Source organism: Carassius carassius, chromosome 2 (assembly GCF_963082965.1).
Source record: "Carassius carassius chromosome 2, fCarCar2.1, whole genome shotgun sequence".
Taxonomy (NCBI): Eukaryota; Metazoa; Chordata; class Actinopteri; order Cypriniformes; family Cyprinidae; genus Carassius; species Carassius carassius.
In genome coordinates this window covers 12794771-12818733 of record NC_081756.1, presented here as the reverse complement: position 1 = coordinate 12818733, position 23963 = coordinate 12794771, and the positions used below count along the sequence as shown (strand labels likewise).

The 23963-nt window shown below is 41.1% G+C and overlaps 1 protein-coding gene across 1 annotated transcript; it reads right to left on the bottom strand.

Annotated features, from left to right (window-relative positions):
- Window positions 1-578: 578 nt before the first annotated feature.
- On the bottom strand, window positions 579-23723 carry LOC132103146 (lysine-specific demethylase 6B-like). The gene is made up of 22 exons (XM_059507998.1): window positions 23263-23723; window positions 22973-23034; window positions 13899-13991; window positions 13270-13393; window positions 12798-12893; window positions 12529-12721; window positions 12044-12295; window positions 11751-11915; window positions 10814-11320; window positions 7467-10588; window positions 7218-7344; window positions 6965-7070; window positions 6633-6838; window positions 6356-6456; window positions 4540-4608; window positions 4216-4364; window positions 3989-4103; window positions 3684-3871; window positions 3236-3377; window positions 3009-3135; window positions 2588-2758; window positions 579-2496 (listed from the first exon to the last, which is right to left on the bottom strand). The coding sequence occupies exons 4-22, from the start codon at window positions 13386-13388 to the stop codon at window positions 2473-2475; spliced, it is 5979 nt and encodes a 1992-aa protein (XP_059363981.1). The 5' UTR covers window positions 13389-13393; window positions 13899-13991; window positions 22973-23034; window positions 23263-23723; the 3' UTR covers window positions 579-2472.
- Window positions 23724-23963: the final 240 nt, after the last annotated feature.

The window sequence follows — 23963 nt, the reverse complement described above, 5'->3', positions numbered from 1 at the left end:
TTTATTTTTGAGAGATGAACTAAGGATTTTGAGCAGGAGACTGACTTTTGCAGGTAATCTATTATGTTTTGCTATTTGTTCGAGTTTTGAGAAATTCACTTACTGTTTTGCAAATCTCAAGGATGATTCGAGAAATGTACCAAAGCAATTGAGAAAAACTGTAACTAATGTTTACAAGCAATTTTGATTTAAATAATGCATTAGTAAATGTTGAAATTAACATTAATATTAATAAATGCTGTAGAAGTATTTCATTCTTAGTTCATGTTGAGTTTTGCCAAAAATGGAAACTTGAAAAAATGTAAGCAACCTGAAGACAAATATCAGACACGTTGTTTTAATCACCAAGACTTTGTATTTGGATATCTTGATAATGCCCCTTTAAGAAATGGTTTTGTCTCTTATATAGGTATTATATAAATGTTTTTTTTTTTTTTTTTGCTGTTACTGCTTTAAATCTCCCTTCTACTGTTTTAAGGACCAGGCTTTGTTTTTGTCATGTTAGAATGTAATAAAATATCCCGAAGGCTTTTGTAACCTTATGCTTTGTCTGAATGAATACAGAGACACGGAACAGATCAAAGTTTATCAAAAGCATTTAATATTATTCAGAGTAATCATATCATTGTCACACGAATTCACAAGTGTTTAAGACATGTCTGGCTCAGTTTGCTTCGCGTGAATTCAAAAACAGTGCAGATTTTAAATAACCACAAAAATAAAATAAAAATGAGGAATAGAGGAAAGTGTATATATTGCAACAGGAAAAAAATATTTCTTAAAAAAAAAACGTAGCTCTAGATGAACTCAGCACCATCTATATCATAATCAAAACCATTTTCCTGATAATACATGAATTATTTCATGCTCACGCCTCTAAAGCTGTAAAACATTACAGTATATAAATCAAAAACAATAATGCGTAAAATCCCCTTTCACAATGTTACTCGTTTCAGTAAAATGCAACAATTTACAGCTCAATGTGATTTTTAGGTGTATGATAACCCACTGTTACACAGTTACTGTATATTGTGAATACAGAAAGTTTATGCCTGCTGTAATCAGCACAGCAAATGTGTCCTCAAAAGAACAGCATTTACAACAGAACAGAAGCACCACTATTTGAGTGTAAGAGTATCAAAAACTGTTTTAGCCCCAATTCAGGAATCACCTGAATTCATGAAAAAAGTAGCTGCTAATCTAGGCTCAGAATTACTGACATCAGTCCAAGGAACCATTTTAGTCAATAACAAAATGAAAGCTTCAGAGAACACGTCTAATTTGAGAACTCATATGAACATGGCCCATGGATTTTATCTTTTTCTCTTTTTTCTTCCTCCCAAAATAAACATTTAAACTGGTGAGGCAGGTGTTCAAATACATAAGTGATCATAGATGACCTGTATGTTAACATGTGGGGAAACGGTCTTTTTTTAACATTTGTGTATAACAGAACTTCTGAATTAAAATCTACCCTCTGTGTCCTACAATCTACATTTACAAGGAGTCAGTTATGAGAGATTTTTAATATATATAGACAGGAAAGATATTTAAAGGGGCAAGCACCAAAACTCCAAAAGAAAAGAATCAGCACCCTTGAAATCTTACAGAGGATTTAGACTAACAAAAGAACCCCTTAATACATCTCTGATAACCATGTTGAGGCAGGGGAGAATATTTAATATCCAATAAATAGAATTACATTTTAAATAAAAAAATTTTACAATTAAAAAAAAAAAGAAAGGTCTGTATAGAGGTGAAAAACAATTCACTGAACAAAACAGCTGAAACCGGACAATTCTACTCAGAAAATGCAGGGAAAATGATTAAATGAAATCCTAAATGCTTATATAAACGCAACATTCCATATGAAAACTGAAAACATCTTTTAAAACCCGTATGTTTTGAAGCATTCTGATCAACTGTACTTTTATTAATTCTTAATGCTTTAGAAAAATGTCCATAGCTCTATTATTAGTATTATTAATTTATATCTTCACTAAATACAAGTCACAAGGCCAATGTGGTATATATCTAGGCTGTTCTAGGTTTAAAAACAATAAATTATTGAAAAAAAAAAAAAAAAGCACCCACAAAAAGTACAAAGAGCATTTACACACACAAAAAAAGAGAGCAACATGAAAGAAAACTTAAGAACAAAAACACATATGGACAGGATCTCGGCAACTCTGTGACAGCACCAAACTGCGTTCCATCTGAAGTCCGGCAGAGCCATTCAGAGGTCGGTACACAAGACCGACAGAAGTAAACTGGAGTCCTATTGGCTGACTGGTTCTGTAAACAATGCTGAATAAACTGGTTCTCGGTTGGCTGTTCAACAAACATTAACAGTAGTCATTTTTTCTTTCCAACGGTAAATGTTTTAATTCTTCATTGGACTAAAATAAAAGATCTCGTCCTGCGAGCAGGAGTTTTGGTTATGGCTGTGTGAGGGAAAGGGATGAGGCGTCCTCATCGGGAGCTGGAACTGGTAGCCTGGGAAAGCACACATACAAATGATGTTGGTTTATTTTTTTAAGCTTTGTTTTTGTCTGTTCACATTGATAAAACGTGTGGATGCACTTACCAGGGTGAAAGAGTCGTACATGCTCATGAGCTCCTCCATGCGGTATTGCTCCAGCACTACTACATTGGAGAGGTTTGGGCTGCGTTGTCGAGCACAGTCCTCACAGTACACCACATACATCTTCCGACTGCCAGTTTCAGTGGTCACAAACAGCAGGTTAAACACCTCCACCTGCACAAGAACAAAACAAACAAGCTCTTAAAGCCTGGACCTTGAGACACCCCAAAAAAAACCCTGCAAAACCAATTATACACTGCACCTTTAAAATGGGCTCTGCCATTATTATTTTATAACTTGAGATGACACGGCTGAATGTTGGAATTAAATTATTTTTATGGAACAGAATTCTGCATGTGTTTGGTGGGTTTTTCTATGTTGCACCTGCCAATACTATACAAATAATGAAGCAGAATCAACTCACATCACACTCGTTACAGTAGTAGGCCGGCTCATCCTTCACCCTGCTCTGGTAGGAGATCTTCTTTCCTGTTGCCACCAGCTGGTCCCTCAGAATCTGAATGTGTTTAATAGACTGGAGGAGACAGTGTCTGGAAAGGAGGAAAGGCAGATGTATTAAATGTAGGTCCATGCTACTTAATTATAATGTAACTTTGTAAGAACAAGTCCATAATGCTACTGCATACTCACTTGATCATCTTGTAAGTGTCTGGGTCAGTGACTTTGATGTTGCGTGCCATGTTCCAAGATACGTGAATCATGGGAACGATGGATTTGACTTTCTTCACTTCATTCCACTCAAATCTCTCTAAAGCCAACTGGTACTGATAAGCTACGAATGCAGAAACATTTTTTTTTCCTTTTACATTTCTGTGCACAGGATTTTAGTTGTACACATTTAGTTTCAACTGCTTATGTAATCCTCATGACTGATAAAATGCAGTTTAAAGCAACTAGCTTTTATTTTTCACTAAAAGTATGCTATATTCTTGGCACACGTCATACATATGTTATTGTAATGACAATGGGAAAAAAATCTTAATTTTTCAGCTACAGGCACTAAAACAACAAAAAGCCAGTACTTTTTGAATGATTACAGAACAGAAGTTCTTAAAATGTTAATGTGTAAGTTACTCACAGTTGACAGGTCCAACATTCCAAGCAATGTTGTTGCACCAGCCCACGGCCTGAACCCAGTGCACAGTGCCTGCATTGATCCATACCAGATCTCCTGGTCTTTGGATGAACCGGTACACAGGGATGTTAGCGCGGTACAAGTCATCCAGAACCGGCCACCATGATCCTGTCAGGTAGTCGACGCCATGTCTGAGAAAATTCACAAACTTGTTAGTAAAGTATTTATCTGAACAAAAATATATAAGAATTAAACATCGTTTGACTATTAGTATCATTTGACATGGTTTTTGATCAATTTATTCTTACTTTTCACAGAAATCACTGATGGCTTCCCAGTAGTTGTCATGGACAGCAAACCACTCACAGTCTCCAGGCCCAATATTAATGTTTACAGAACAGAAGTTATTGTTCTCCTGGTGTCCTGATGATATAAGCATTGAACATTAAATTTAACACCAATACTTCTACCTGCCAAAGCAGACTATCTATCCTTGATTCTCTAGTCTAACTCATAAATCAAGAAAGCATCAAACCTGGTGTGCGGCAGCCTGGGATTTTCATGTAGAGTTGTACTGTATTCATTCCCAAAATGGTGTGGCCAACATGACTCAGCATATTCCCACTGGAGGACACACGCATAAATGCCGGCAATTTCTGCAGTTCCTGCAGCTGAGGCTTCCATCTTAAGAAAAAGACACAACATAATTTAGTTAACAGATTTGCATACATGCTTGCACATCACATGTGGAGACACCTATTTCTGTATCAACAACCAGTTTTTTTAAGTTTCACATGTTTAAGTTTTTTTATATCATCCAAATAAGATAAGGTTAAACATTTATGCACAGTAGTCTTACCTTTTGGGATCGGACAGGTCAATGTTGGTGCCAAATTTTATTATCTTCCCCACAGGTTTCTGCTCTGAACTATAAAGATAAATTAAACCATTTTAAGTAACACCATTTTAGAGAGATCTTTAGACATAGTCTGTGTACCTTCTGGTCATTAGATTTTCTACTTGTTTTAAGAAACAGAAAAACAAAAATGTTGCTGTATTTTTCGAATGGGTAAAAAAAAAATTAGATTAGGTTTCAATATGTGTGCTGTATGTGTGGGTGGCCCTGAAACGCCCCTTCCGTCCCCGGTCTTCCATATCTACATCACTGTATAGGCAGCAATCGTGAGATCAGTTTATTTTCAACAGGAGAGATGCAGCAAGCCAAACTTATTCACAAGAATCATGCGACTCTGTTGTGTAAGCTACTAGCGGTGCTTACAAAATAAATAAATAAAACATTATAATTTTTTTCATGACTGCTGCAGAATTGCTTTTTACATAATGGCAGTTTGCGTTTCATGGGAAAGAAAACCCAAACCACATATAAAAAAAACCAACAAATAAAAACTATTTATAATAAAGCTTTACACAGGCTTTCACCGTAATATTTATTCTACTGTAATATCTTAAGGCCTAAATATAGGCTATACTTTGGAATTATGAACTGAAACAAGATCATACTAATGCCGCCATTATTCCAGACCATTTCAAGTACTGCATCAATTCAGTTTTCCACGTAAGCCCAACTATTAAATGATTATAGAATGAATGATTTTCTCGTCTGAAATGATCTCCACTGTATCAAGCCGAGCATCACATTGCATTCTTCTTCTGAGGTAAATAAAAGGTTTATTCCTCTGCTTTATGCCTGAAATACTACAGATAATGAGCTCAGATGGGAAACACTGTACTTGTCATTGGTTTCATACAAATTACAAATAACGGATAATAATTGTTTTCAGTTTGAATTGTTTCAAGGCAGACATTTCCATAAACGTGTTTCTTATGTCAGTGACGCTTTGTTTGGTTCATATTTGTGATGCATTTCAAAAAAGAAGTTCAGAGACGGAAGAAAGCATATTCTGTTTTGAGGGTTTTGTTGTTATTGTGGGTGTATGACCAAAAATGATGGAGTCTTTCCAATGTTATCTGGACCGTGTCAGCACCTCCAACCACCTGGAGTGCAGTAGCCTACTTGTTTCACTCTATACGAGGTAGGGGTGCGCCAATCACGATCGGCCGATCGCTAATGTGCATCTCGTCAGTATTTCGTCTCGATCGTGATCGGCACACCCCTAATACGAGGTGTATAGCTTCAATTGCTGTAGTTTGTAACTGTGAATGAAAACATGTTACCTGTGAGGTTTTTCTTAAATAGGCCTAGAAGTCAAATGTCGTTTTACTGGTTATGAACAATTTCTGTTTTCTCAATAACAATCAGCAGCCGTAAAAATATAGATTTATTTATCTTCTAAGTGTCGTTAGTAGCCTACATGAAAAAGCGGCAGAATTCTTGTGAATAAGTTTGGCTCGCCTGCCATGTCTATCCTGTTGAAAAGGAACTAAGCTCGTGTCTGCAGCCTATACAGCGTAGTACAGAAGATGGGCAACGAAAGGGGCATTTCATGGCCGCCCACAAATACGAAGAAAAAAGTAATAATAATTTACCCATTAACAAATATACGAAATTAAGCTAAATTTTCTTTTTTCCATTTCTTAAAAAAAATAAAATCAAAACGTTTCTAATTTCTATTTATGTCTTAATTAGAAAATCAAAGTAGAAAATCAAATGACCACAGTTCACACAGACCATACACAAATTTTAAAAGACTTACCTGGAGCTGGGAGCTGAGGAGTTATTGGTTGTATTCTCAGAGTTGGTGGCCAATTTCTCATCATCATCATCATCTTCCTCGTTGTCACTGCCCTTCTCTTCCTTTAAAGGCAGACAATGGTATAGGTGCATGTTGAGTGTATGACGTATATAATTCAAATGGCATTCATTTTATAGTTTATATCAGACAGAACTGTACAAACAAAATGACAAATCTCTGGACAACAAACACTGTGTCCTCACTTTTGCTTTGTAGGGGTGTATGCTTGCGTTCAAACCTGTAAGCTCTCTTGGAAGCTGGAGGCCTGGTACTGGGCATACTTGGCAATTGTTGTATGCGACCTGCTGCTCTCGCAGGGCCAGGTCTGGCCAGTGCCGCTGGGATCCCAGTTCTCATCAGCTGGCTGCTGGACCTGGGTCCTGACCTCTACTGCATGCTCTGCATTTGCCTCCACCAAAGATTTAGTGGAAAACAGACCAAGATCTATGAAGATGAAGGAATAAAATATTAATACAACTTAGTTTCCACAACGACAACCGTTAAAGGTTACAAAAATGTACGACGTGAGTATCTGTCCATCGATCCATAATACATTATGCATAAACTTACTTAATCTGAGGGAGCCAGCTAGTCCCCGGATGACAGTAACTGGGTTTTTAGAATCTGTGCAGAACTGCAGCAGGACCGGAGAGAATGCATCTCTTTTACTTTCCAACTGCACAGAAACAACAAGATAGAGTCATTAAGACAAACTTTTATACAACTGGACATCAACTGTGGTATTACTTAAGCAGAGGTTATCGTGCATTTAAAACCACACACAAAAACCACGGGGGGCAGAAGATGCTACTGCAGTGCTTACATAGATGCTAGGTGTGGGGGGGTTGAGTTTCTCTTGAGGGATGGGCTGTTCTGTGGTCAAAACTGGTTTAACAGAGAAGGCAGGTAGGAGGTACGATTCCTTAAATTTCCCCTTAACGCGAGCTCCCCTGAAACAAGACATTACGTATTAGATAGGGCCTTTCATGGTCCAAGTCACATCAAAATAAATTGCAACTGCAGCCGAGAGATTATTTGTTTTAAAGATTTTCTGCACACAAATATTGCTTACTTGCAGGCTCTGATGATTTCACTAGCTGTGTTTTTTATGGTGATTTCCTCCAAAGGAATCCTTCTGTCCTCTACCTCTGAAGCAATAAATGTCTCCCTGTCCCCACTCTCCACCTTTATGAGGCGTATCTTCAGTTCTTTGGGTGGCCCATCTGTTAGTGCTTTCAGTTTCTGAAAGTCGTCAGAACATAATGCTGAAGAAGCAGATGGGAGATCAGAGGAACGTCCAGAGGTGGTTCCATTGTCTTTGCTCCGTGCCCATTCTTCCCTTTCACACGGGGTTTGGCTACATTCCTCTTTCCTTCTCTTTTTGTCCCCATCACGCTCTCGTTCCTTCTCCCTAAACTCCTTACTCTGAAGGTGCAGGTTACCCAGTACCTGCCGGCTCTTTTTTTCCTTGTGTGACTTTCCCTCCCTGTGCCGTCGACTGGAGCTGGAAGATGAGGATGAGGAAAGAGATGCATCCTCGTGTCTTTCTCTGTGCTTTTTCTTTCTCTCTTTCCTGTCCTCATGTTTTTTGCTACTGCCACTGTGTTTGTGTTTCCTCTCTCGTTCTCGGTCTCTTTGTCGGTCCTTTTCTTTATCAGGTTTGCATGTCTCCTGTGACTCTGCCTTTGAGTGGTCTTTATAAAGTTGTATATGTTTGTTTAGTTCATAGCTATGACCAAGCTCCGCTAGTGAAGACTCTGAGATGGTGGTCAGCTTTGGTCGTTTTTCCAACAAGTCTTTCACAGTTCCAGATTCGTTTTGTTGTGTGGGCTCGTCTGAAACCTCTTCTTCATCATCACTGCCCAAAGGATCTGACTGGCTTATGTTATCCCATCTCTTCCTCTCCGATGCCCAATCTGTAGGTGAGAGGGGATGAGGCTGACCTGAGTTGCTAATGGCAGGGGTTTGTGTTGGACTGCTGAAACCTGGGTGATTGGCTAAACCGGATGTGGGAGAAGTGCTTTGTTGTTGTCTGCAAATGTCAGGCTCCAGTGAAAAAGATGATGAGTACTTCACTCCCATAAAAGCAGAGGGAGGAGGACGACCAAAGGGTCCACCTCGGTAGGTGTACTTTGGACTCTCAAGTACAGATGCAAGGTTTTTAAACATGTTGTTCACACCTGTCTGATGGAGGTGTGGCCGCTGTGGTGGTGAACAGGATGGAGTTTCATCTTCCCGATCCACTTCTTCATCATCCTCAAACTCACTTTTCTCTACCTCTGGAAGACCATACAACTTGGCCAGGTCACTATGGCGATAGTTGGTTCCTGTTGTGGCAAAACTGCTTTCTTGAGACTTCATGCAAATGGACTTGGCAGGCTTGGGAATGACCTTAAGAGCCTCCTCTTCTTCTTCAAGTGAAGAAGTACGGCTACAAGGAGATGCCAGTGAGCCTTGCCGACTTAACACAGGTGGGCTTGCATGGCCATCTGGCTGATAATCCTCAGTTGGAGATTTCTTAAGGGTAGGCATGAGGTCTGGCGTGCATAAGTAACCCTTCATAGATTCCACGTTTGTATAAAATGGAGGTTCTGGTACTGGCCGTTCTCCACTCTGACCAGAATATAGCTCCTCCTCTTTCTTGATGGACTCATCCAGCATCTTCATAATGTTAGCCAATCCATCAGGCAAGAGCTCAGATGTTTCCTCTTCAAATTGGGCACCATCAGAATCACCACTGCAACGTCTAGCACTGCTACCCAGACTACCAAATCCTGTACTAGGCATATGTTTCTGAAGACTGCTTGTAGCCGTGCTGATAGGTGTGCATGAAGAACGAATATCCTTGGGGAAGGCCTGGTAAAGTTTGGGTGGCTCACGCAGAGGTGGAGGGTTGGGAATAGTGTCAATATTCTCAGCATTATGAGAGCTTTTCATCTTGGTGACATCTATGGATGGATCAGGCTTCAATTGCATGGTGTGGCTGTGGTTTTCGGAGGGACTAATGAGACCCGAATCTGAGGGGTATGTGGGATTGCCAGTGAAATTCTGAGTTGGTGCTCCACTCTTCCATTTCTCTCTCTGCCTTTGCTTCTCACGGGCATATTCTGTCTGGGGGGTAAGAGGAGGTGGTTGTGAGCGCTCCACAACATTTGCTGGAGTTCCAGAAAGACGTGGGGGCACTCCTCCTCGACTCAACCAGGGATAAGGTAGTGAATTCTGGCTAGGAAGTGAGATGGAGGAGAATGCATTGGCTGGTGACAAACGAGGAGGTGAAGGCTCAGCTGCACTACCTGACACCAAATGCTCCAGACTCTTGATAGCAGACTCACTGTGTGGCTTTGTCTCCACTTCTTGTTGTTCTACATTCCGTTTCCTCTTTTCATTCTGGTTTCTCCTCCTCTCTTCTGCTTGCATGTGGCCTTGCAGCTCTGCATCAAGTTTGTTTAAAGCATCAGTAATGGACTGAGAGCTTGGGGCAGCTGGCTGTAAACAGGACCTTGAGTAGACTGAGGCTGGAACAGTAGTAGTTGCCTGAGAAACTGAGGAGGAAGCCTGAATGGGTGATGAGCTGAATGAATAACTAGAAATTTCCTGTAGGGCTGAGTTGACTTTTTTGTGTTCTGGAGGCTGAGAACAATGTAAAGGTGAACTGACTTGAGGGAGAGTGTTATACGTCTTGCTGGTAATGACGCTCTCCCCTGATCTCTGAAGTCCTGAGTTTAGGTTGGATGGAGAAGAGGACACTGGGGTGTAGTTAAGTCTACCCTGTCCTGTGTGGGGAAGAGTGGACTGAATCTGAGATTGTGCACCTCTATGTTGTTTTGGAAGGGTTCCAACACCCGTATGGATACCCTGATACCCTGGATGTGTTAGATTTTGACCAATCATGGATACATGGTTTGGGTTTGAAACTAGCACTGACGAATCCGTTGCTCTCCAGCTGCTCAGGGTGCTGGGAATGGAGGAGGTGGTAGAGGGTGCTGAGCTCATGGCAGGAATGCTTCCAACATTGGTGTATAGTTTTAGAGAGCAAGGAGTTTCTAGGTTTGGGGTAATGACAGGCTTTCGAGCAGGAGCCTGTGGAGGGCTCACACGCTGGGGGGTCCCTGGACCCTGTTTGGCCCCAGCAAGCCTATTCAGTGCCTGAGAAAAGCGTGCAGCAACCTGAGAATCTGAAAAGTCACGTGATTCCTAAAGGGAAATGAATATTACAGTCAGCATATCATTGGACAAAATATTGTAACTAATAACATTCATGGTTTACAGCATATGTTGTGTAGCGTAATATTCTTTCATATTAAACAGCCACATTATTAAGCCTGAAGCAGGCAGTTCTGTTTGTGTATCAAATAGGTTTTGGTTAATGTAAGTTGAATATATGTGATCATCAGCTATTATTCTGTGTGAGTGTGTTACCTGATTCCTCCAGGGTTTATGGGGGTTGTGCTGAGGTACTGTGGCCTGGGCCTGGTTGCTGGCTTGTGGGCTGGAAAGGACCAGCCCTGGGTGAGGCTGGAATTGAGGGTGACTGTAAGGCACAGAGGTGTGGTTTGCTGGTGAGGGTGCAGGGTGCTCCCCATCTGCCTGTGGTGATGATGAGGATGTATTTGGTGGTGGAGCCTGGTTAGCCAAAGAACTCACTCCAGAACAATGTCCTCTTTGTGGAGTAGTGCCACGTGGTTCTCCTTGGGTCTGGGCTGAAGGTCTGTTGTTGGGGTAGGGGTATGGAGAATGATGGATAAAAGGGTTCTGTGAAGGTGGTCCCAGAGACTGTGGTGACTGAGCAGGCTTGTGGGACTGTGGTGGAGGACCCCTGCTTTCTTCGTAGCCTCTTGTGGTGGGAATGGTGGGTGAAGACATGGTTGATGGATTCAAGGGAGGCGGTTTATAGGTAAAACTTTCAATTACTGACTTAGCTGAATCCTGTAAATAGAGAATAGGAATTAGTCAAGTAAGCCAAGCACATCAATTGTAAAACAAAAGGGAAGACTCAAAGTAAGTAGTAACAGCTACTCAATACACAAATTTTAATTTGATGGATTGCTGTTCTTTACACACACTACACGATTCTCTATCATTGTGCGATGTGAGTTACAGTCAAAACATATTTCACATTACATTACTTGGATTGCAGACAGGTTTAGATATTTAACCTGCTAAATAGATTTGCATCTGATTTCTGGCCTGTCACAATCGCCACTGACAAGTGGAAAGTCAACGCTGAAATTGTTTAGTGTGTGGGTGGCGTAAGGTTAAAGGTGAAAGCTAATAAAGTGGCAGTGACAGATGATGCCATACATTAAACTCAGACAGATGTTATTGAATAATAATATTCAGATCAGTGATGACTCACCTGAAAATCGATGGGTCTGCTTTTGTGTTCATTTGTGTTCCAGGGTGCTCCTCCTTTGTGCAATGGGTTCCAAAAGCCAGGTTTTGTTGGGGGGTAGATGGAGGACGGCTGCTGATTCAAATGTACAGGCTGCCCAGATAAGCGCTGCATGGCTGAAGAAGTCATCTGCCATAATAAAAAGTAAAAAAGGGATTCTTAGAACACTTGTTAGAGGCAAGTCTTATGAAAAAAAAAAAAAAAAAAAAAAATGTAGAGGTAAGGACATCAAATGTCGTGATACGCTCTCGACTAACCTGTTCAGACCCACAGCTCTTCTTTCTCTTGCTCGCACTGGGGCAGTCCTCCATGGGCCGGTGCAGAGATGGAGCAGGGGTATGCTGAATGACAGAGTGCTCTCCCAGAGGGGGCCCAGGCCGTTTTAACTGTCCAGAATGAGGGTGAGGCCCCCTGGGTTGTTGCTGAGTCTGAGGTTGAGTCCATATATCAGTTAATGGAGGCATGGGCCGTGAGTCATGGGCTGGGAGCTGAGGATGAGGAGCACCGTACTTGTGGATAAAGCGAGAGAAAAAGAAGTTGGTGAAAGTACTCTCAACTATAGAACACTGTGCTACACATTCAATTTAATGCAAAAAATTTGTATAACAACTTCAGTGTAATATAAAGCTAGTCTTTCATAACTTGATATATACATACTGATACATACAGGAACACTATTCATTTTTATATAAAAAGAGCACATATGAAAGGTACAGTAATGAAATACAAGGTCAGTAATCACCTTCAGTAGCTGACTGGCTCGAGCTGTGAGGTGTGCAGGAGGTCCTACGTTGTAGCCATTGTGCAGTCGGTTGTGGTTATCACCAGGCAATGGCTCATATCCCTGGCCAGTTCTGGTTTGTTCCCAAGGCCTGGGAGGAACAGGGGGCATCCTTTGCAATGACAGGTCTTGCTTATCTCCTCGATGTAAGGGACTGTAAATACAAGGACACATTAACAAACTTTTGCCAGAAGTATTGTAAAACAACAATAAGCTTAATAAAAACTCACCCATTGTTTAAAAATTTACTAGAATGATTCAGCCCAGTCATGTGACTGGGTGGCATATGGGGGAGGAATTGGTGCTGATTGACACCTGTTAAGCACCTATCAAGAGAAAAGAAAAAGTTTTGCTTTGATCATTCCTTAATAGCTCAGGAGCGGTTTACACAACGTTTTCACCCAAAAACAGGGAAACGTTTTATGCGTTTTGCCTGTTTGTTTACACGTCGTTTTGGTGACTGAAACATCGTAATTTTGAAAACAGGTTTGTAATACAGAACTTTTGCCCGTTTCCGTGGATGTGTGTAAATGGAATACTTTTGAAAACTTTGTCATGTATACGTGAAACTTTTTAAAAATGTAAGGGAAAAACTTTTCAGTTTTTGACTCCATTGTTGTCGTGTAAACGTAGCCTCAGTTAACAACTTTATCAGTGAAGTCACCAAAAGCATGATGCGGCCCTGATCATGAGGTATATTACCTGGAGGTAGGTGGCCAGGCGCGGCTGCCCACGGAAGCCCATGGTCCCCGGTTGAGTCCGTCCAGAGGAAAAGGGTTCCGTGTGCTGCACCCAGCAAACTGTTCTGCTGTGTGATGCATCCAGCCTAAACAATAAACACACGTTTAATATCTTAGCAAATACAGCTGTCACATGTCAAATTCTTGCATTCTTTCCAACATTAAGTGAAGTGGTTGTGACACTATTTATCTAGTACACCATTAAGCTGCCTTCAATGTCTTGGCTTAAATCTGAGAAAGTCAGATGGCAGAGCAGACATCTAATCTCTTAATTTATTAGCTACACTTATCAGTGTTCCTTTAGTATCATTTATATACTTTTAGTTTTAATATTTTGAATTAGCTGTTACATTTATATTTTAGCTGAAAATCTATCAGTTGTTTTTTATATTTCTATTTAGCTTAGATTTTTATTTCAGTTAGCAATTTTTATTTTAGCTAGTTGCTAGGGCAAGTCAAGTTTTTTCAGTTTTCCTATAATAGTTATATATCAGCTTAATCTCATATGCTAATAAGCACCACATATTCTTACTGATATAAATTATTGTTCAGTACTACACTACCAAGAGAACAGTACGCATGGTTACTTACCACACTAGCTGTGAGAGTGAAGCCCTCCACTGCAAAACAGTGAGGGCCACTCACCAACACGACAGAGAAGCTATTTACTGCTACTCCTGCCAACTGGGGAGAGAAAGAAAAGAGAGATGGGGCATAAGGGGTTGAGGCACAAAAAAACGGCCAAATCCATTAAACACATGGGGAAAACATCCTTTGTAGGCTGTATGAGTGTTTGGCCTGAAGGCAGCTAATAACAAAGGAACCCTCCAGAACTTCAGTACCACTTGCTGCCTCTAGGGTGCAGTGCTCTTCTGTATTCTAATGGGAGTAAAGCTTGCACAGATGGGCTTGTGGGAGTTCACCTGTAGGGTGAGTACACTGAGGTCATTATAACCCTTCCTAGGGCCTCTTGGCAGAGGGTGAGAGTGATGTGAGGGAGGGGACGAGCAGAGCAAAGCCCTGGAATCAAGCCAGTGAGTTCTGTGTGCATGTGTACATAAAGGAGTGTGTGTACTTGTGTTGTGTTGCTTGAGTTTGATTATTTGCATGTGTATGAGTGTGTCTATGACAAGAGAGACACTGAGGTTAATCTCATTAGGCCAGGCGTGATGGAGAGAGGAAAGGATAGAAAGAAATAGAGCAAGGGGTGGAGGGAGAAAAAGAACAGCAGAAGGCTTGAACAGGATGGATGGACGGATTAGGGAAAAAAGACTGGTCTAAAATTAAAGTGTTCTTTTGGGAGACAGCAAAGTGAGAAGACCGGCTGTGCTCCCATGAAACACCCACGCATGCAAACACCGTGAGCTTCCCACGCATTTTAAACACATGGCACACAGAGCAATTTGATAATACCTATCAACTGCGGGCGGCAGATCCTTTTCCTATTTGGCGCCTAAACTCTGGAATAACCTACCTAACATTGTTCGGGAGGCAGACACACTCTTGCAGTTTAAGTCTAGATTAAAGACCCATCTCTTTAACCTGGCATACACATAACATACTAATATGCTTTTAATATCCAAATCCGTTAAAGGATATTTAGGCTGCATTAATTAGGTAAACCGGAACCGGGAACACTTCCCATAACACCCGATGTACTTGATACATCATCAGAAGAATGGCATCTACACTAATATTAGTCTGTTTCTCTCTTATTCCGAGGTCACCGTAGCCACCAGATCCAGTCTGTATCCAGATCAGAGGGTCACTGCAGTCACCCGGATCCAGTACGTATCCAGACCAGATGGTGGATCAGCACCTAGAAAGGACCTCTACTGCCCTGAAAAACAGCGGAGACCAGGACAACTAAAGCCCCAGATACAGATCCCCTGTAAAGACCTTGTCTCAGAGGAGCACCAGGACAAGACCACAGGAAACAGATGATTCTTCTGCACAATCTGACTTTGCTGCAGCCTGGAATTGAACTACTGGTTTCGTCTGGTCAGAGGAGAACTGGCCCCCCAACTGAGCCTGGTTTCTCCCAAGGTTTTTTTTCTCCATTCTGTCACCGATGGAGTTTCGGTTCCTTGCCGCTGTCGCCTCTGGCTTGCTTAGTTGGGGACACTTCATCTACAGCGATATCGTTGACTTGATTGCAAATAAATGCACAGACACTATTTAAACTGAACAGAGATGACATCACTGAATTCTTGACTTGACTTGACTATGCGCATAAACCTTTGGCGTGGTATACAAACGAACATGGAACAATATATTTATTAATCTGTGTTACTGTTAGTTAATAATAAGACAATCATCAGTGTTTGTTCATGTTTTTGTTGCGGTTATGTGATATAGCGACGTCTGACTAAGGGCGAGACTTGGGCTGATGACGTCTTTGTTTCAGAAAATATACAGATTTGCGGTCCACAAGAAAACACAAAAGTGGCATTTTCAAATTTATCCACTGTGGAACCCAGTTTAAAAAAATATCAGTTTCACCGAAACGCCGGATCCGTGTGGATGAAACGCCTATATACAGTACAAAATGTATGTGTATACAGTGAAATGAGTCTCAGTGTGGACAGGGCCTAAGTTTATTCTCATTTGTGTTCCTGATCTTTTACATTGGCTTCATTCAATCCAATCAGAACAAGTGTTGTAAAAACAGCCAGGATTCACAGCTGTGCCATCAATACCCTATCACAGACAGGGTGTCAGAAATGACTCCAGAGAAGATTGCGATTTAAAAAAGATCTGGACAAGAATTGGGTTTTAATAAAACTCATTTGTTTTCCCCATATTATTCTATTCTCTATTAGGAACACAATAAAGAATACTTTTTTTTATAATTGACAAATCACTAATAAATAAATAAATTCTTTATTCAATAATAACCATTATTCAATAATAACCAAAAAAAAAGAAAACTAAAGGAAATCTGCCTGCCACACTGGGATCTCTTTGGTGGTGAACAGGACAACAGTGAGAGGAAATCCATGATACAGTCTCCCACATACACAATGGTGAGAGAGTTATTGTGGGGAGGTGTCTGAATAAACACAGGACTGGCTCTCATAGAGACATTGGTGTGGAAAGCCAACAATCACATGTGAAAACTGTGGCTCAGGAAAAACACCCCATGAGAAATAAAAGGTGGAACTGATAGGTTTCCAGAAAGTAGAAAGTGGTTTGTTTTCGGGGGCTGGTATATGTGCATGTTTTTTGCATAAGAGAAAAATGTAAGTTTGTGTAAAAGAGGTATGTACACAGTAAACCAAGGGTCTTCAGCAGTGAGTCTGCCATATTATTTTGATATCATAAACCAGTTTTAGTGAAACAAAAAAGCTACAGCTTATTGCTAAAACTTTTTTTTGCCGCAATGTTCAACTGGGGGGTCTTTTGCCTAAAAATGTTTGAAGACTGTAGAGGCAGACAGCTGTGGGTGGTGGCTTTCAGTGTACATTCATAGTATAAAAACACAAACGCAAACTGAACCTTCTCCATACTACATTTCCACATTTCACATAGAGAGACAAATCATACTGCTACAGCTTTGCTTTTACGAGAATATGTTTTGGATCACTAGTAATATCGATTTCTAGTAATCTGGGAAAAATACAGGACTCTGAAACTGATTCTTATAATTGTACGAGATATATATCGAAACACGCACACATTAGGTCTGATAACAGCTAGCTTTCTGCTGCGTAACTGGGGAACTCCCATGACTCAACCATGGAAAGGGCTTACCCCACAAACCAGACTCAACCCCCTTCTCTCACACACTCTTTACGGTCAGGTGATCTTGGACGCCCACCCTGGTGACAGCATAGGGAATTTCTGAAAGTGTGCCGTCATTGATATCTGTCACAGTGCGTTGTTTTAGATGCAAAACATAGGAACTGTAAAATTACAGTGGGGATTTTTAAATGTTTCACCAAACCGAGGAATCCGAAACTCACAGACATCGATCAGACTGGAGAAAACAGGTGGCTTGCGGTGCAATTGATTATACGAGTGAACGTGGTTGTGTGGTTATGGGTTTATTGCAAGGCATCACATCTCTATTCGCTTTCATGCTTTAGCCAACTGTTTTATAGAAATGTCATGTGTATTTACTCATACTTCAAAAAAAACTCTTTAAAAGTAACTTAAATTTCAAATCACCTTTAAATCACAAAATGTTACAACGATGATATCATAATTTAAAAAAAAATTCCCCATTCACCCCCACATCGCCCCTCAGCTTGATAAAATTACCCATGACAATAAACATCAAACAACTATTCCAGTCACTGGCTCGGTTGTCACACTTCAGATCAATGCTTAAAACACCAAACCAAATGATGGCCACGTATGTGGGCGCTTACAACCAACCCTGTCCAATCAAACGACAAAAAAAAAAAAAAACCTTCAGGAAATCACCATGAGAACTAACCAACCATACAGCTGGACCAAAAGATATGACGGCTGAAGTAATGTTTTCAAAAACCGATTCAATTTACCATTCACATTTTAAATAAATGGGAACTGACATAAGGAACATGTCAATGTGAAAGCAATTCCATTTTAAAATAGTTCTATGGGTTTTGTGAATGATGTCATCTCCCGGCATGACGACAGTGTCCTCATTCCTGCCAGAAACTACCATGAAGCAACACGGAGAGCAAAAACAGCTGAGCGAGTGAGTATGTGGAAAAATCGACATGGAATGGAGTCAAGGAATTAGGCCAGGAGAGGGAAATAGATTGGTGGTAAAGCTATGTACATGAGAAGACAAGGGGAATTGGGAGAGCTGGAATGTTCCTCTGTGAGCCGGCGGAAAGACCTGTGGGTGAGCACTCACGTGTGGCCATTATATAACCCAACTCAGATAGATATCATACTCCGAGGCACAAAGAAGCACAATGTCACAGTAGGCTTGCGTCTGTTCCCTTCCCTGTGTGTATGCGTCTGCCTCTGCCAATGATGCAAGGCTGAGTCGTCACAATAGCATCACTGCCTTCCAAGCCCACACTCATAGCCTCCACACAAACATGTGTACATGGAACAGAGTGTGGCCTACATCCTGATTCTGAGAGTGGGTTCAGCTGAGGACACAAGCAGTGCTCGCTTCTTGTTTGACTATGGCCAAATCCTCGCACCAAAACCTTTGACCACCCTTCCAAAAATAACATTACAATAAAAACATCCACGACTGGCCCCTATGGACAGACCACAATTGCTTTCCCTGCTCTAGTTTTCTTGTCATCGCCCTTGACCTAGTTCATCTCTCCTGATTTATGGTTGCTAGACAGATGATGTATCCATCTGGATGGAGCATTTGGAGATTTGGCATTTGGAGCACTAACATCACAGGCATCGATATAATATTGACATTAAAATGCACTAAAATGCTGTCCATCTGGTATAAACGGTTAATGAATACATAGGAAGGCTAATATATAAACCAGGACACATCAGTGGTGTATAAAAGTGCCCAGATTAAGGTCTTTCTAGATGGGAAGGACTCAGGTGACCCTAATCTAAATACTGTCATTCCTGACATGACACAAAAAAAAAATCAGCAATTTTACTAATAATGTAAATCTTGAATACAGGTCTCTGTTGTTTCTTGTTGAGTTGACACAAAGAGAAACATGATGCTTTTCTTAGTAACTAGTGGTCACATCCTGTAAAGAGTAAACAGCCATGCTGTCACTGTGGTAGAGCACTGCTGAGAAAACACCCTTTGTCATTACCTTGAATGAGGTGTATTACTGACACTGATATTACTCATAAAAGGAGAAGTCAACATGAAACGGTTTACAAACCATTTTACTTCTGTAACGTGTCACAGTTCGAACTGAGAAAGGATATTCATTGAAAAACAAACAACAAATATGTAGCATGGGACTTAATTAATTGGATTGTGAAAAGTGACACTATCTAAAAAGAAGAAACATTTCAAAAGGTGGAGCGAGTTGTTACTTGGATTAAAGATTATGTAGGCTTTGAAATAATGTGCACAAATAATCTTGACAATAAGACCAGAAAGGTGCATTAAGAAAGTCTATAAGGCCAATTTTGATCTCATGTTGACTTCCAAGACATAATGAAATGAAAGTGACGACAGATCTTTTCTTCAGGTTTGTGACATACATTCACAGATTATTTGAAAAATAAATGTAGTGTGGGGACTTGGTTCTTTCTATCCATTGTTCAGACCTAATATATATATTGATATCTCTGGATAGCCAGAGAAAATTCTGCTGTTGTGTTTGTCTGTCAATGTGAATATACCAGCATGTGAGATTAAAGAAAGCAGAACAGATATGATAAGACAGGAAGTTGTCGTCAGAGCTACAGGAAGTGTGCCTCTCAAAAGAGAGGAGGGTGGGGGGTCTTAAAAGGGACTGAGGGGAATGATGTAACATCCTGTGGAACATATTCTCTGTGTACATATTTATGAATGGCGCAAAAAATGAAAGCATGGACTGGTCAGGTGTCTAGTTTCTCATCATGCTAAATCCTCTGAGGCTTGGCAAATGTTTCTGATGTCTTTCTCTCTGGGTTATTTCATCACAGCAGTCGGTCAACTTCTGTAGCAGTTCTTCTGAGAACTAGAGTAAAACTTTTAAGGAACAGAAAGAGTAATTGATGTGCCAGCACATTACCCAACAGACACAACCCAAATGGCAAAATCTGAAAGACGGGTGCTGTGCGTGAATGGCAGTGACTCAGTGTGTGAGTGTCTGCTAGACATGAAAGTCTGGAATGTGTCTGCACAGCCATCTGCAAGAAAACTTTTAATGCCACACAGATCTGTACAAATGTGTCACCATGACACTGTGAGATGTCAGGAAACACGAGTTCGCTCTTTCATTCTCTTTTAACATTATGAATACAAAGTACCAGAAATGACCTTTCTCTGTAACTATCAAAACATCTCAGCTTTTCATTACTGTAATAGTCAAACCTAGAACATCTGTCTTTCTGCCTTGTTTGCGTCTTATTAGCTCCCAAAAGTCCCCACCTACGTTCAAACTCCTCACTTCCCAGAAGCAAGTGTATTAGACACCAACAAAACAGACACACTTATTAGTTATTAGTAACAAAAAGAATAAATCACAAACAAGCCAGCTCTCAGGTTGCCATGGCATCACTCGTGTCTGACGCTCACAACGTTGGAGCGGGATCCAGCAGAGTGGGATGAAGAGTCACGACTGGCATGTAAAATATTTTAGACACTCTAACTGAAATATGATACAAGTTACTGACCATAAATAGATGGAAAATTTGACTTTACTGTTAGGAAAATCAAGATGTTTGCAATTCAGGAAAACAATCCCTCTTCAGTCACATTTCCCCCACCACGTTTGCCACGTTATGACGCATGTCAGCGATCTGTGTGTTGCATCCTGGCTGCTCACTCTATCCAAAAAACATCTGAGTGAGTCACAGAAACATGACTGATCTTTTTTGTGTTCCACCACTCTCCCTCCCTTCATTCCTCTCAACCACTCCCACTAGAGTTTCACCGCCTCTCCCTTTCTTATACTCCCTTTCCCTTTTCCCCTCACTCTGGTTTTCTGCCAAAATGTGAGATAACAGACCGGCAAAGTGACAAAGGAAAAAATAAACTAGTCAAAGGGGAAAAAATGTGGTGTCAGACAGTATTAAACCTTTTTCATTCTTGTTGTGTTTAACTGCACCACCCATGCCAAACTCATCAACCAACTTCATAATAACACGTGTTCACAGACTCGCATACTTTCTCTTGTGAAATTCCTCTAACTTGCCTATATCACTTCCTTTTACCACAAAAGTACAGTCCTAAAAACTCTCCCACACACAACCGTTAGAGCTCGGCTGGAATGAACGAGGAGGACTTTACAGCCTACAATTTTTTTTTTTTTTTTTCGGACAGCCTTGAAATACTAGTATAACCACACTCACGGAAGCCTGGCTCTCCGTCATCATCACTGTCAAATGGCTACTGTGACGAGCGTACAGTGACTAAGCACTCCAGCGAGCCCCCTGACCTACAAGATACATCATCATTCCTTGGTTTCACACGCTCACACATGAAATGTGCAACCCACACCGTTCTCTCTTAACTCCACCTGTTAGGATCAAATACACACCACAAACACACCCTGAATGTTATATAGTAACTTGAAGTTAGCAAGAGGAAGATCGACTCAATTCTGTGAAACGGTTAATTTCAAAGAACAATGATTTAACAATTATTTTATGCCATGACAGTTATAATTCAAACCAATGGTTCATGTATCCTCAAAATATTGCCCTCATTCAGTCTCATGAGTATATATTCACACCAAGTAGTGTTTATTTTAGTCTGACCTATAGCTTTAAGCGATCAGAATAAAGGGGCAGTGAAACTGCAGTAAGGCGGGTGATTCAAAACATCCGCTTGGTCTGAGGAGGACCGAGTCTCGGCAGCTGCTGCGCTCGAAATTTACAGCCCACAACTTTGAAGCGAAAACAAACAGCCACTCTGTTTTCATGTCAGTAGTGTTAATTGATCAGAAGTCTATCTTTAACGTAATCTTCCTGTCCTTCATATACTCACGTATTTACTTCCACAGCTGTTTATGATCAAAATGCAGAGCATTCCAACTCTCTCCCCCAGAGATGCTCATACAATCGACAATTTTACATGTTCTGAGCAATCTTTATATAACATCAACACAAATATTCCTCCTAGCGTGTTACAGAGTAATTTCTCCTTGCATATTCCCTTAACCGAGACACCGGAATATGTTCAAACGCACATGTTAACGCTGAGAGAAAAAAAAACCCACCCCCAGGCAGGGCTGGAGGCTTGTACTAGAAAAAGATGCAAAAGATTTCCTTTCAGACAGACGAATTCAGTTCAGCACGAGCAGGCTGAGGCAATTTATTCAGCTTTTTGAGACTGCCCAGCTCGGCACATCCCGGCAGTGGAGCCCTGCCCTCTCATGTCCAACAAACATAAATGAAGTGAGGTTCTTTTCTGGTTCAGCTTCTTTAAAAAAGATTCATTGCAACATTTATTTTTCTTCCATAGAGCTGAAAGTCAAAACCATTCTAATGCATGAAGACAGTAATAAAAGAAACACCAGTAGTTTGGCATTATATTGTGCTATTGATATTATATATATATTAGTACTAGTATAGTATTAGTACTTTTAAATGAAAAGGTCTTCGTTTGACACAGGTAAGCAGGATTCGTCACTGCGGATGGGCCGGGTCAGTTTACACAGTCAACCCAACCCCCTTACACCGGACACACGTGCGACTGAGACTTTACGACCTCCATCTAAACAATGTCTGCCTGAACACCCCGCTTACACAATGCAGCGATAAACTACACCGCCAAACGCCCAACTTAAGAATTAAACACTGCTTTGATTTGTCTTAAGAATCTCTCTCTGAAGACAGAAGGCCAGCCATTGTTTCAAAGCCACGAGTTGTGGGTAGTAAAGAGTTAATGCGCGTGGGGAATGCGCGCTGATCTTCCGGTCACCGTTACTACAACGCTTACATTCACACAGACTGTTGCTACCCTGTAATAAGGAGTGAAAAGTCTTTCAGTCACGGCCAACACTAAACTATAAAGTAGTCACGAGTTTACCAAGGGGATAACAATGATAAAACAACTGAGAAAACTAACTTACCTTTAGTAGTAAAACTCGTTCAGCTGGCGTCTCCACTAGCGCTCCCCAAACTCAGACGGGATCTGTTGGAGAACAAACGAGTACATCTTTTAGTTTTCCTAACAGATGATTCGAGACACGTCCGATGTAGGACACTCTGAAGGTGAAATGATTAAATTATGAGTGATCACATATAAAGAAGCTTGAATCACAAGCGCGGAGATAAAATGCAGAAGCGTCGCGTCAAACGCTGCGTGAGAACAAAAACAAGGGCTAAAACACGAATGTGCCACTAAAACTCCCGTCGTTACCGGTGAATGTCGCGGGCGCAGTTTATCCGTAACTTCTCCTCGGCGTATAACAGTTATCTGTCCAACACGGCTGAATAACAACAAATAGTAATCCGCAAAATCCTTCGGTTTAAATGCCAGAAGTGTGTTGTGTCTCTTCGCAAGGCGCGTGCTGCTGATATTTGTTGTTGTTGTTGTTGGGTGAGTCTCCGCTCTCTATAGCGAGCACAGAGCTGTGTCTGTGAGTTAAGGCAGGGATCGAGTTGCGGTGAGCGGAGCTGGTTTTATTTTTTTGAAAGGACTCACAGCTATTGCAGTACAGACGCGCACGCTCTCTTCTCTCCTCCTCCTTCTTTCACCGCCCTCAGGCTCCTTTACGTCAGCGCGCGCGTCCCCGGAATTCCCTTACAGCGCGGACCGCCGCGCCGCGTCTCCGCCTGCTGTCTTGTTTAAAATACTCCTGACTCGTGACTGTCCTACTCTCACGGCCACCCGGGACAGCGCTTCCGCCTCCTAACTATGAATTAGTCAGGACACGATAATGCTGTACCCAAGACTCACTCTCCTCACTCATTCAAATCGCGTCAAAAACACTTCATACCATATATAGCCTAGGACATGCTGTTCAGTACATAATGGGAAAAATAATAACAATCATCATCATCATCATCATTATTGATTATGTTATGTTTAATAGTAGTAGTAGATTTTGTGGTTTGTTG